Source organism: Camellia sinensis, chromosome 9 (assembly GCF_055761805.1).
Source record: "Camellia sinensis isolate YWXY chromosome 9, ASM5576180v1, whole genome shotgun sequence".
NCBI classification, from domain to species: domain Eukaryota; kingdom Viridiplantae; phylum Streptophyta; class Magnoliopsida; order Ericales; family Theaceae; genus Camellia; species Camellia sinensis.
In genome coordinates this window covers 123,463,570-123,478,308 of record NC_138969.1, presented here as the reverse complement: position 1 = coordinate 123,478,308, position 14,739 = coordinate 123,463,570, and the positions used below count along the sequence as shown (strand labels likewise).

Below are 14,739 nucleotides of genomic sequence, written 5' to 3'. Positions count from 1 at the left end.
GGAGCTTTGATGCTTTCTCGATCAAAAAAAAAAAAAAAAAAAAGAAAATTTGAAAAATTGTTGTGAAACAAAGACAATAGGGATTTGGGTTTTGCGAGATTGAGGGTAGCTGGCGAGATTTGGGATTAGATTTGGGAATACCGGAAATTGACACTTTTGGGCGGGATTTTGTGAGTTCAATAAACCATATACTATTGGATCAAACCTAAAATTAATCTCAACTATTCCAAAACCAAGCTACTTTGTTATATAGATAAATGAAATATAATCCAATAGAATTTGAGTATGACATTTTTTAATCATTTTAAAGTGTAAAAATTCAAGAATTTTAGGTTAAGATTTGAAAAGTTGTTATGGAATAGAGCTTTGGATTGGGCGAGAGAGGTTTGTTGCAAAGATTTGGGTTTGGTGAGATTTGAGGCAAGATTTGGGATAATTGAAATTGACACTTTTCTGCTGGATTTTGTGAGTTCAATAAACCATTTATACTGTTAGATGAAACCTAAAATTAATCTCAATCATTCCAACTAAATGCATCTCTAAGATATTTTTGAAAACCAACAATCTGCATTAAATTGAACATAATTTGTTTAACAAAGTACTTTCTACCAAAAGATTAACCAAACAAACAACAATTAAAAATTTTAAAAAAAAAATTACATTGATAATTTGTTTTCTTGTTTTCCTTCAGCAACATATTGCTTCACAGCATCTCTCATGTCTTCAAACCCATCAGACCCCTCAAAGAACTCCATCAACCTCCTCAGCTCCCCATCACACAGATCACTCGTAAATGGCAGAATCGGAATCGCATTTTCAGTCTGCAACGAATACGAATTCGGGTTATCATCAACAATCACCACCTTCCTCAAATCTCTCCCCAACTCCCCCAGATCCTTCACCAACTTCCCATCAACTTCCCGGCACGAGTGCCGATACAACCGGTGCCTAATCACCCTTTTCCGGTCCAACCGATCCAGCACCAGCGAAGCGTACTCCTCTAAACCAGCTGTGAAAACCACAATTTCGAACTTCTGGCTGAGAAATTCGAGCAATTCATCAACAAATGGGCGTTTCAAGACATAGAAATCGGCTTTCGTTCCGTCGATTACTGGTCGGACCACAAAATGGTAATTCTCAGGTGGTGGGTCGGGCTTGGAATGGACTAGGGTCTCGTCGAGATCGAGAACGATGGTTGGTTTTTCTGGTGAAATTGACAGTGGAAGGAGGTGGTTGTTGGCTGTGGGGGAGAAGAGAGATCGGCGGGGGGTGTTGAGGAGGTGGTGGTGAATGGAGGGGATTTGGTGGAGGATGTGGTAGCCCTGTTTTTTGGGGTTTTTGTTTTTGTTTTTGTTCTTGTTCTTGGTTGGGGTGCTGATTCGGGCGAGTTTTGAGAAGATTTTGATGAGGCGGCGATGGCAGCTGTGGATGGAGGCGACCACGATGGTGGAGACGCTCTTGATCGGAGACTTTTTCCGGCGGTGGCTCCGCCGGTCTTTGGTTTGTTTTGTAGGGGTTTTCTTGATTGTCTTCGAAACCATTTCTGGGTTTCTTCTTCACCTCTCTGTGTGTGTGAGAGAGAGAGGGAGAGAGAGACAGAGAGAGGAATTTTCGGGAGAGGAAGTGGTCTTGAGGTGACAGTGAGCGTAAATAGTTTGAAATTTTGAAAATAGGCTCAGAGTAACGGTCGAGGGAACAGGTTCGGAGCCAAAGCAAACGTTAGTAAAATTTAGGGCAAATTATTTACACAACCTTCAGTTCTAGTTAAATTACAGATTTTTTTTGAGTTTTTAAAAATTGCATTTCGTCTCATAGCAATTAACGTCATTGACAGAGATAATAAATTAATTAAAATGTCTCTAACTGTGTTATGTAGAGAAATAATGATATTTGAGTAATATGTCATGTCAAGTCAGATTATTGTAGAGAAATAATGATATTTGAGTAATATGTCATGTCAAGTCAGCTAATAATTGCTTAGTACTTATTTTAGAATTTTTTTTAAAAAAAATTAAAAATTAATTTAGTTAAGAAATAAAAAATAAAAAATAATTATCATTATATATATATATATATATATATATATATATATATATATATATATATTTGAGAGGTTAGAAATAATGTTTGCAAATTAAATATATTTTTATTAAATTAGTTTCTATTTTTTTTAAAAAAATATTCTAAAATTTTTTTCTAATCAACAAATCAAACATGTCTCAAAAAACTTAGGTAGCGTTTGGTTTAGAATTCAAATCATGATTTGAATCAAAAAAATTTCAAAACCCATAACTAAACTCTTTTCAAAATAATTTACAGAACTCTATTTAAAATAAAAAAAAAGCAAATTCAAAAAAAAATATTTTTTTATTTTGTTCTTTAAATTATTTTTTATTTATTATTTTTTCAAAATATATATATATATATATATTTTATTTTCAAAGAAAAATATTTTTTATTTTTTACTTTTTTGAAAAAAAATATTTTATTATGGGTTAATTACACTAATAGTATTTATAGTTTGGGACTTGTGTCACTTTGGTCACTGACTTTTCAATTGTGACACATTTGACCCTGAATTTTGAATCTTGTTCCAAATAAAGACAATTGAAAATATTATTAGATTTTTCAAGGGTAAAATCGTTAATTTGATAAAATATAAACTAATTTGACCAAAATAAATGTCAAAAAATTTTAATTTTTTTAAAATTATTTTTATCCATCAATCATAAAATTATGTAAAATTAATAAAAATTACATGATTAATTTTTTTAAATTAATTTTACATGATCATCATCCAAACACATAATAAAAATTAATTTGATAAACAAAATAAATGTCTAAAAGATTTATCAATTTTACATAATTTTATTTTTAGTAGGTAGAAATAATTTTTAAAAATTTAAGAATATTTGTTTGACATTTATTTTTGTCAAATTAGTTTATATTTTATCAAATTGACAATTTTACCCTTGAAAAATCTAATTATATATTCAATTGTCCTTATTTTGAACAAGATTCAAAATTCAAGGTCAAATGTGTCACAATTGAAAAGTCAGGGACCAAAGTGACACAAGTCCCAAACTATAGGGACTATTTGTGTAATTTGCCCTTTTATTATTTTTTAAGTATTGACCAAAGAATTTGATATGGTTTCAATATATATGGGCAATCCAAAATTTTTTAAAATTTTAAAAAATATTCAAAAAAAATTATTTTTCCATCTAACGTAATTATTTTTTAAATTTTGCTGGCTTATTAAAAGGATTTCAGATTAAATCAAGTTGTTCAATACTTTGTAAAGGTACCAGGGGCAATATCGTTCGTCAAAAATAATTTCTAACGTTTACTTAATGACAAAAGGGTAAATTGTTATATAAATATAAATCTCAGGATGAAATGTAATTTCTAAAACTTTAAAGGAAATTTGTAATTTAATTAAATCTCAAGAAAGTGTAGATAATGTGTCCTAAAATTTAACATTAAATGTTTTTTTTTTTTTTTTTTTTTTTTTTTAATCCGACAAAACAGCAGAAACAAACTATATAGAAATGAAAGATAAGCACCTAACAAGTTCCGTAGCTGGTTGCGCAACCCAATTAGGGGTTAAAACGTTTCGAAAAAAAGCAGAAGCAACCCAGTGGGCAGCCCTGTTAAATGTGTTGGTGTGGTAGTTTTAGACCTAATATGTTGTTTTTTTTTCTTTTCTTTTCTTTTTTTAATTTAAGTTGATTTTGATCCAAAAACAGGAGGTGATTATAATTCAACTTATTAATTCACACATTTGCATTGTAAATTATATTATATTTCTACAATGGCCCCGTTTGATGTAGCTATTAAAACAGCTTATAAATTATAGTTTAACAGATTATAGATTATGACTTTAATTAGAAGTTGTTAATCTGTTTGGTGTAACTGTTGGATTATAGATTTAAGTTGTTGAGTAGTGTTTGTTAAATAAACTGTGAAATAGTTTTTTCAATTAATTTTTATTTTTTGTTTGTCTACATTTTTCATAAATAATAATAATAATAATCTATAGTCCATTTCAGTTTTTTTTTATTTTTAAAAAAATAAAAAATAAAAAAAATTTAAGAGTATAATCATAAATTAACATGTCCACAGCAGAAGCTAATAATCAGAAGCAAGGGGTGAGCAGCTTCTCAAAATCAGTTTTTTTAAGTTAAAATAAGCTGTTAAAATCAGAAGCTGTTTGAAATAAGTTTAACCAAACAGTCCAAAATAACTTTTTCGAAACTAAAAGCTATAAGTTGACTATGAAAAGTTGAAACAAACACCTCCAATAATTTATGATTAGATGATGATATCAGGTGTAAAATATGAAGTGTTAGTGATAGATTCATTAAATCAATATAATAATAACATAGGAGATTGTAAGTCTAATATGATAAATATATAGCATTACATCGCCACGGTCGACTACTGTCAACCACCGCTACCAGCATCTCATAAAAAATTTGTTAATGCCATAGAAGTTGTTGAAAAATTTGTCGGTTGTTGGAACAATCTTCTGTGTAAATAAAATAATTTGAAATAAATTCAAACAAAATAAATGAATAATATACCAGATTTATTTATCGAACCGAATTAAAATTAAGACCAAGTCGAGTGTGTGACACTCTGTCCTTAAGACAGATTCACCCCGCAACGGTGCTTATGGTTAAGTAGCATCTATCTCCCAGGATACAATGATCTTCACAAAATTATTGTAGCACACCAAACAAAATTGTACGGCGAACCAAACCTTGTGTTTTATACTCTCTTTAATTTATTCTAAACCTAAAATGAAGAGTAATGCATACAAATGAAATCTGAACAGCAATATCAAACATGCAGACTAAATTTCGGATACCCTAAACACTGCTGAAAGTAGGTATATATAGGTACACAAATGTTGTCCCGAACAAATGCAAAACATGTAGTGAACATGTGCAAAATATGAACAGTTTCAGAATTTGAATTCAAACAAATTCTGTGACCGTTACACTAGCACACAAATATTCAAACATGTGAAAAGGAAAGATCCGTTGGTACTAGATTCAAAACAGTTGGTATATATATATTTATTAAACTATTTAGAATAGTTTAATCAAATAAAGCCAAAAGTTGAATAGATTTAATCAAACAATATTTAGAATATAAATATTAATCTATTTGACAAACTTTGGGAAACCACTATTTGAATTTAGAATTAAATTAAATTCCCAAAATTACAAACTTTAAAAAACTACTTAGGAACCCAAATTTTGAATTTAGAATTAAATTAAATTCCCACAATATTTTTTTTTTTTTTAATTCAAATGAATTTTATCTAAAAAATTAATGTTAGACCCGAAAACAACGTCAACTTCCCATTCACTCATAAATGGTTTTGACGTTCCGTATTCACCGTGTGACTTGCCACGCGGCAAAGAACACTTCACTTCGTCGGACCCACCCCAAACAACGTTTGGGGCCCACTTAAAATTGGGCTAAAAAATGTGCCTACATTAAATCATTTTTTCCAACAATCTCCCACATGAATGGAATTTGACGGAGAGAAAATGCAACAACATGATTTAAATACAGAGAGTACAGAAATTGAAAATATTCTGCAAAGGATAGGTAGCTTTTGGATTTGAACCTTCCCTTGTGAAACACTATCGGATTTACTAGATAACTAGTGAACATTAGCCGTTTGTGTAAACCAAGACAATAGAACTCACACAATATATCCCTATACACAGTTTAGTTCTCACTATTGTGTTCATTTGGGCCCTGAACAACCTGGTCTTTCATGAGTGCTCTAAAGACTTGTAGCCCTTCACAAATCTTATAGAACCGACCCAGTTCACACTCACATAGGTGATTCTTATGAAGAGTATCCTGCTATACTCCACTAGGTTAACCTAGATATAAGAATCATTAAAAGTTTTACTTAACCTAAAACGCTGCAGACATCACTATTTCAGCATAGAAATAGGTAAGAGTTAGACTCCCCAGTGATCCTTCTGAGTCATTCACAACTCGGTTGTCCCTTTGAACCTGGATCTTGAGATCTCTAGTCAACTAGGTTGGGTTGCCGTTGTGGTAACTCTTATTTAATAAGCTTAAGTCTCATTCCCCTCGATGAATTCTCAACTAACTCTCTTGCTAACCCTTTGGTTAGTGGATCCGCTATGTTGTCTTTAGACTTAACATATTCTATGGAAATAATTCCATTAGAGAGTAGTTGTCTTACGGTGTTATGTGGACGACGAATGTGTCGTGACTTACCGTTATACATATGACTCTGTGCTCTACCTATAGCTGATTGACTATCACAATGTATGCATATAGCAGGCACCAGTTTTGGCCAAATTGAAATATCTTCAAGGAAATAGCGAAACCATTCTGCCTCTTCCCCTACTTTGTCTAAAGGTATGAATTCTGATTCCATAGTAGGCCTAGCAATGCAAATCTGTTTGGAAGATTTCCAAGATACAGCCGCCCCACCAAGAGTAAAGACATACCCACTGGTGGACTTTGAGTCTCTAGTATCCGATATCCAATTTGCATCACAATATCCTTCAAGTACTGCTGGATATCTAGTATAATTAAGCCCAATGTTACGAGTAAATCGAAGATATCTAAGAACCCATATAATTACTTTCCAGTGTTCTACTCCTGGATTACTCGTATATCTACTTAATTTACTTACTGCATAAGCTATATCTAGGCGAGTGCAGTTCATCAAGTACATTAAGCTTCCAATAATTTGGGCATACTCTAATTGAGAAATACTTTCCTGTACATTCTTAGAAAGATACGAATTAACATCTACAGGTGTTCTAGCAAGATGATCATCATCTTTGCTGAATTTGTCAAGTATGTTCTCAATGTAATGAGATTGTGACAAAGCATATCCTTCTAATGTTTTGGTAATTTTCATACCAAGAATTACATCAGCAATGCCCATGTCCTTCATATCAAAATGTTTATTTAACATTTTCTTGGTAGCTTTAATCATGTACATTGTTTATTTAACATTACTATCTATGATGAGCATATCATCTACATAAAGACATACAATGACATAACCTTTGTCTGTGTTTTTAATATAAACACATTTGTCACACTCATTAATTTTGAATTCATTTGACATCATTGCCTTGTCAAATTTCTCATGCCATTGTTTTGGCGCTTGTTTTAAACCATATAATGATTTAACCAATTTGCACACTTTGTTTTCTTTTCCTGGAATAGAAAACCCTTCTGGTTGTTCCATGTAAATTTCTTCATTTAACTCATCATTTAAGAAAGTGGTTTTCACATCCATTTGATAAATTTCTAAATTGTATAGAGATGCAATGGCAATTAGCATTCTAATAGATGTTATTCTAATAACCGGTGAGTATGTGTCAAAGTAATTAAGACCTTTTTTTTGTCTAAATCCTTTGACCACAAGTCTTGCCTTGTATTTGTCAATTAATCCATCCGCTTTCAATTTTCTTTTGAAAATTCACTTGTACTCAAGAGGTTTACAACCTGGTGGCAAGTCCACTAATTCCCAAGTGTGATTTTACAAGATGGATTCAACTTCACTGTTGACAGCTTCTTTCCATAAAGGAGCTTCAGGACTGGACATAGCCTCTTTAAAAGTTAAAGGCTCATTTTTCTAACAAATATGTTAGAAAATCTGGACCAAAAGATTTTGAGGTTCTAGCGCGTTTACTACGCCTAAGTTCCTCTTCCTCATTTTGATCTAACTCTTGTTCTTGATCATGCTCTTGATCCTGACTAGTAATAGCATTATGAGATCTTTTATTGTTACTAGTCTCTTGTCCAGTCTTATTTGGAAATACATGTTCAAAGAAAGATGCATTCATTGATTCAATAATAGTATTTACATGCATTTTGAAATGTTCTGATTTATAAATCAAAAACCGATATGCACTACTATTCTTGGCATAACCAATGAAAATGCAATCAATGGTCTTAGGACCTATCTTAGTCTTTTTAGGACTAGGAATAGCCACTTTAGCCAAACACCCCCACACTTTTAAGTATTTGTAGGATGGTACTCTTCCATGCCACAATTCATAAGGTGTTTGATTCACTTTCTTCCAGGGTACTTTATTTAAAATGTAATTAGCAGAAAGTATTGCTTCCCCCCACAAGTTTTGAGGTAATCCAGAACTTATTAACATGGCATTCATCATTTCTTTTAAAGTCCAATTTTTCCTTTCAGCAATTCCATTTTGCTGAGGTGAGTAAGGAGCAGTAATTTGATGAATTATTTCATGTTCTTTACAAAACTCACCAAAAGGTGATTCATATTCATCACCTCTATCACTTCTAATTTTCTTGATTTCTTACCAAGTTAATTTTCAACTTCATTCTTATATTGAATGAAAGTTTCCAAAGCTTTATCCTTGGTTCGAATTAAATAAACATAACTATATCTAGTATAGTCATCTATAAAATTGTAAAGTACTTTTTCCCACCTCTAGTTTGAATTGATTTAAAATCACAAATGTCACTATGAATTAATTCAAGTGGTTCCGTACTTCTTTCAATTGAATGAAAAGGAGTTTTAGATAATTTTGCCTCAACACAAATTTCATATTTATGATTTGAATCAATATCAAATTTAGGTAAACATTCCATATTAATTAATCTAAGTATAGATCCATAATTAACATGTCCTAGTCTACCATGTCATAAAATTGAAGACTCAAGCAAGTAAGAAGAAGATGTATTATTATTAATAACTGAGGGTACAACGGTCATTACATTTAACTTGAAAAGGCCATCAGACATGTAACATTTTCCTACATACATCTCGTTTTTGGTAAATACAAACTTGTCACTTTCAAAAACTAGCCTAAACCCATTCTTACTCAACAAAGATCCGGAAACTAAATTCTTGCGAATGTCCGGTACATGCAGCATATTGTTGAGAGTGAGTTCCTTTCCTGATGTCATTTTCAGAACAATCTTCTCTTGTCCTTCAACTTTGGAAGTTGAGGAATTGTCCATAAAAAGTTATTCACCATTGTCCATTGAAAAATAAGATGTGAACATCTTTTTGTTGGCACAGATATGGCAAATAGCACCAGTGTCCACCTACCAATCTTTAGGATTTCCGACAAGATTTGCCTCGGAAACAACTGCAGAAAGATTGATGACATCTACACCATTGGAAATTTTATCCAATTCGGTCATTTTAGCTTTAGCAACCTTCTTACTTGATCTTCCTTTGCCTTTACGTTTGTAACGACAATCTTTGGTCCGATGTCCTTCTTTGTTACAAATGTAACACATGCCATTAAATTTGTACATCTTAGTTTCCCCTCCTTTAGATAGCATTTTCTTCTGCCATCTTTTAAAAACAGTTCCTAAGAACTTTCCTGGTTTTTCACCATGATTCACTGGCATACTCTCAACATAAGGAGAGGTTGGCGTAATGCCAATCACCATACCAGTACTGATTTGAACATTAGTTTGACCAGTTTTAGTAGCCATAAATTTTAAATTATAAACCATAATTATAATTAGAATTTAATACTACACAAAAAATTAAAACCAAAAAACATAGAATTTAAAATTCTATAAAAAAATAAAAGAAACAAAAATTGTAACTTTTATTTTCAATTAATTTGAAAATAAAATAAAATTTTATTTAAACAAATTAAACCAAAACTACAGATATAAAATCTGTTAAAATAAAAGAAACAAAACAAAATGTAACTTTTATTTTCAATTAATTTGAAATAAAATAAACTAAAATTTTATTTAACCAAATTAATTTCACACAAAAAACTAATCCAAATTCACAGAATTAAATTCTGTAAAAATAAAAGAAACAAAAATGTGACTTTTATTTCAATTAATTTGAAAATAAAATAAAATTTTATTTAAACAAATTAATTCCACACAGGAAATTAAATTTTGTAAAATAAAAGAAATAAGAATATAAATTTTATTTTTCAATTAATTTGAAAATAAAATAAAATTTTATATTTGACCAAATTAATTCCACACAAGAAATTAAATTCTGTAAAATAAAAGAAATAAAACTATAACTTTTATTTTTCCAATTAATTTGGAAATAAAATAAAATTTTATTTAACCAAATTAATTTCACACAGAAATTTAAATCTCTTGTAACACTCCAATAATTAAAATACTGAAACATAATTTTAATTAATGAAAACACATAAAATAATTTCTAAAAATCAAAATTAATTTTCTGACAAAATTTCACAAAAATATATTCTGAATTGTTAATGACACCAGTATCGTACTACTAATTGTCAAAGAAAATAGACAGTATATTACTACTAGCTGTCAAATAGCATATAATCACTATTTGTTTTTCCAACCAGAATATTATTTTGTAAATCCACAAAAAATAATTTATAAGAAAAGGAAACAAACGAAAAATTTTGTAAACAGAATAATTATAGTCTGTCTTAAGATTGTTGAAACAATCTTCTGTGTAAATAAAATAACTTGAAATAAATTCAAACAAAATAAATAAATAACATAGTAGATTTATTTATTGAACCGAATTAAAATTAAGACCAAGTCGAGTGTGTGACACTCTGTCCTTAAGACAGATTCGCCCCGCTACGGTTCTTATGGTTGAGTGGCGTCTATCTCCCAGGATACAATGATCTTCACAAAATTGTTGTAGCACACCAAACAAAATTGTACGGCGAACCAAACCTTATGTTCTATACTCTCTTTAATTTATTATAAATCTAAAATGAAGAGTAATGTATACAAATGAAATCTGGACAGCAATATCAAACATGCAGACTAAATTTCGGATACCCTAAACACTGCTGAAAGTAGGTAAATATAGGCACACAAATGATGTCCTGAACAAGTGCAAAACATGTAGTGAACAGGTGCAAAATATGGACAGTTTCAAAATTTGAATTCAAACAAATTCTGTGATCATTACACTAGCACACAAATATTCAAACATGTGAAAAGGAAAGATCCGTTGGTACTAGATTCAAAACAGTTGGAATATATATATTTATTAAACTATTTGGAATAGTTTAATCAAATAAAGCCAAAAGTTGAATAGATTTAATAAAACAATATTTAGAATATAAATATTAATCTATTTGACAAACTTTGGGAAACCACTATTTGAATTTAGAATTAAATTAAATTCTCAAAATTACAAACTTTAGGAAACCACTTAGGAACTCAAATTTTGAATTTAGAATTAAATTAAATTCCTACAATAATTTTTTTTTTAAAAAAATTCAAATGAAATTTATCTAAAAAATTAATGTTAGACCCAAAAACAACGTCAACTTCCCATTCACTCATAAATGGTTTTGACGTTTCGTATTCACCGTGTGACTTGCCACGTAGCAAGGAACACTTCACCTCGTCGAACCCACCCCAAACAACGTTTGGGGCCCACTTAAAATTGGGCTAAAAAATATACCTACATTAAACAATTTTTTCCAACATCGGTGTGGTAGGCAATAACAATAAATAGATAGATAACATATGGATAAATAAGTCGATAGATATGGATAATATAGGCCTATTTTAGAAAGATAGTAAAAAGTGATTTTTTGACTTTTAACTAAACTTTTGGCTTTTTTAGAAAAATGATTTGGGAAGTTGGTAAAAAGTAACTTTTGGCTTCTTTGATTAGAAAAATACTTCAGAGCTCGAAATCCTTGAAGCTCGAATGACCCGAATTCAAAACGACATCGTTTTGAATTATTTTTTTATTTTTTTTTCTCTTTTATCCGTCAAACATAGGAAGAGAGAGAGAGAAAGAGAAAGAGAAAGAAGTAATGAAGGGAGAAGGAAGAGATAAGGAAGAGGGAGCCAATCTTCTCACGCCATTGCCATCAACGTCGCCGCCCTCTCTCTTCTCCTCTTCTCTTTTTCTATATATATATGTGTGTGTGTGTGTGTGTTTTTCATGTTGATTTTCCAGATCTGTATATATGTATGTGTGTGTATTTCATAGATTTGTGGGTTTGATTTGTTTCATGGATTTGGGTTTGATTTGTTTCATGGATTTGGAGGCAAAAAGTATGATGTTTTTTGGTGGGAAGGAAGTGCAAGAAGGGTTTTTTTAGTTTTTTGGGTGTCTGGTTTGGGGGATTTAGTGTTGAGCTATTGTGGTGTAATTTTTGGCTACTTTTATGGTTCAAATTTGGGGTTAGAAGTTATTCTTGAATCTACTGAAATGAAGCTCTCTTCTTCTGGTTTCACTCAACAGTCACCTGAAGGAATAACTTGTGTTTTCTTCTCCTCTATCTCTTTCCTCTCCTCTCTTCTTCTTTCTTCTTCTTTTTGTTTCTTTATTCTTCCTTCTACTTCTGCGGAAAAAAAAACCAAGACCAAAACCAAAACCAAAACGACGTCGTTTTGGGATTTGGGGGCATTCAAGCCTTCAATCTCTTGAGCTACCTAGCGGGATTGTTTTGATTAATATTTGTTTATGATGTCAAATCACAATAAAATGACCAAACTATCCCCATTCAATTTAAAATATTTACAACTTCACTCATGTAACACATTTTGACCTATAAGGAGTAGAATTGTAATTTCACCAATGGCTAAAAACCAACTTCCCAAATAAAAAAAAATACAAAAAAACTAACTTTTAACTTTTGCTACAAACCAAAAAAAGTAACTAAAAAGCACTACGCCAAAACAGGGCATTAACGGCTATTTTTTTAACGGCGGTTTTCATTACCGTCGTTAATGATACTATTAACGGCGATAACAAAACCGCCGTTAATACCGCCGTCAATGTATCTTTAACAGCGGTTTCGTTACCGCCGTAAAAAAAGCTGTCGCTAAAGTACCTTTAATGGCGGTAATGAAACCGTCGTTAAAAAAACTGTCACTAAAGCCCTCTTTTAACGGCGGTAAGGAAACCGCCGCTAAAGCCCTCTCATTACCGCCGTTAATGATGGCGGTCTTTGCTGGCGGAGCTCCGGCAGAACTCCAGCGAGTGGTGACCACACGCGGTTAGAGGTTGAACATGACCATCTACAATAAAGCAAAAGTAATGTTTAAATATTTATTTAGGGAATATATATCACATAGAGTGGCTGTGATGGATTGGTTGGTGTGTATGGATTAGAGGTCAAGGGTTCAAAACATGGGGGGTGCAAGAAGAGAGAGTTATTTTTTAAAAAATTTGAACCTATTTACGGCGGTAAAGAACCGCCGTTTTTGGTCCTATATTACTGTCGTTTTTGGTCGACTTTTAACAACGGTAACTTACCATTTTACGACGGTTGTACTTTTCCCGACACGAGTATAAACGGCGGTAACGAAACCGCCGTTAAAGGCTTTAACGACGGTTTTACATCCTTTAACGGCGGTAAAAAATCGTCGCTAAAGCCCAATTTTGACGTAGTGCAAGTTCCCAAAACACCCCATAATCCTTTAAATTGTTTATATCCAAGCCCAGAAGAATAAAGTTGGGGCTATATTGCCTTAAATTTTTAAAATTAGACTTTTAATTCAAGTGTTCTTTTAATAATAACAAAAGTAATTTATCACGCGATTACTACTGTACAATCAATTTGAATTGTGGGGGAATTGTTGAGATTGAGAAGAACATATGTGCAAAAAAATTAATTTGATTGATTAGTTATCGATAAACATATTAATTTTTTGTATTTTATTTTATAAAACTGATGATTTTAATTTAAAATCATAGTTACCATCCATTTCATAAAATAAAACACGATTAGTTAGGTAGCGCTTGGTAACGTTTACATTTTTTTGTTTATGTTTACAAAAACTTTATAAATTGATTTTTGTTTATTTTTAGAAAAATATAAACTACAAACGTGTTTAGTTTGAACAAAATGTTTGAAAAATTTTAAAAACATAAACTAAAAAATATATTTGTTCAGGCCTAAATTATTTATATTTATTTTTTATTATTTATTACAATGGGATCATACACATTATAATTGAAAAAAAAAATTAATTGAATACAAAATTAATTGGAAAAAAATTAATTGAAGAAAAAATTATTTGAAAAAAAAAATTATTAGTCAAAATTTTAAATTTCTGTTTAAAAACCGACGTAAATTCATTTTTTGAGTTTACGTTTTTTCCTCAAATTTATAAACTAAGACAACCATTTATAAATTAAAAAAATTATCAAACAAGTTTTTATGACAACTTTTTAAATTTTTGTAGTTATAAATCGAAAACTGAAAACGAAATGGTTACCAAACAGGTCCCTAATGTATCTATTAATTTCCAATCAAGTTAATTTTTTACATATATATATTCTTCTCTTAAAGACTTACGAGATAAATAGTTAGGATCACACTTGCAGGCCTCATAGAGCCCACAAAATAGAGTCTTGAGGGGACCTATTTCCTTGGCTAATACAATTCAGGAGTGTCCATGATTACCAAAATTGCGATTCATATCACATTAGAATCTTAAATTTTATATAATTAATAACTATAATCTTAGTTATAAAATTTTGTAAGATTATACAACAGTTTCGATTCTACAATAATCCTAGTCCTGCCAAATGTTTTTCTTATTATTAATTTCTAATTTCTTATATATGCATGTATATAGATATTATAAACACCCTCTTCAAACATTTCATTTATCAAAATTATGAGTTTCTTTTGTACTATATTTGGTTAGGGGAATTAGGGAGGAATTTAGAAAAGAAAAAAAATGTGTGAAATTAGGTAAAATATAAGTTTGGAAAGAGAA

The 14,739-nt window shown here is 30.7% G+C and overlaps 1 protein-coding gene across 1 annotated transcript; it reads right to left on the bottom strand.

Annotated features, from left to right (window-relative positions):
- Nucleotides 1-547: 547 nt before the first annotated feature.
- On the bottom strand, nucleotides 548-1,666 carry LOC114288849 (uncharacterized). Its single transcript, XM_028232463.2, has one exon. It carries the CDS (start codon nucleotides 1,539-1,541, stop codon nucleotides 657-659), a length of 885 nt encoding a protein of 294 aa, XP_028088264.2. The 5' UTR covers nucleotides 1,542-1,666; the 3' UTR covers nucleotides 548-656.
- Between the last annotated feature and the right edge of the window lie 13,073 nt (nucleotides 1,667-14,739).

What these genes read in the sequence shown, in the direction of transcription:
- LOC114288849 (XM_028232463.2), bottom strand. Translation starts at nt 1,541, where the DNA reads ATGGTTTCGAAGACAATCAAGAAAACCCCTACAAAACAAACCAAAGAC.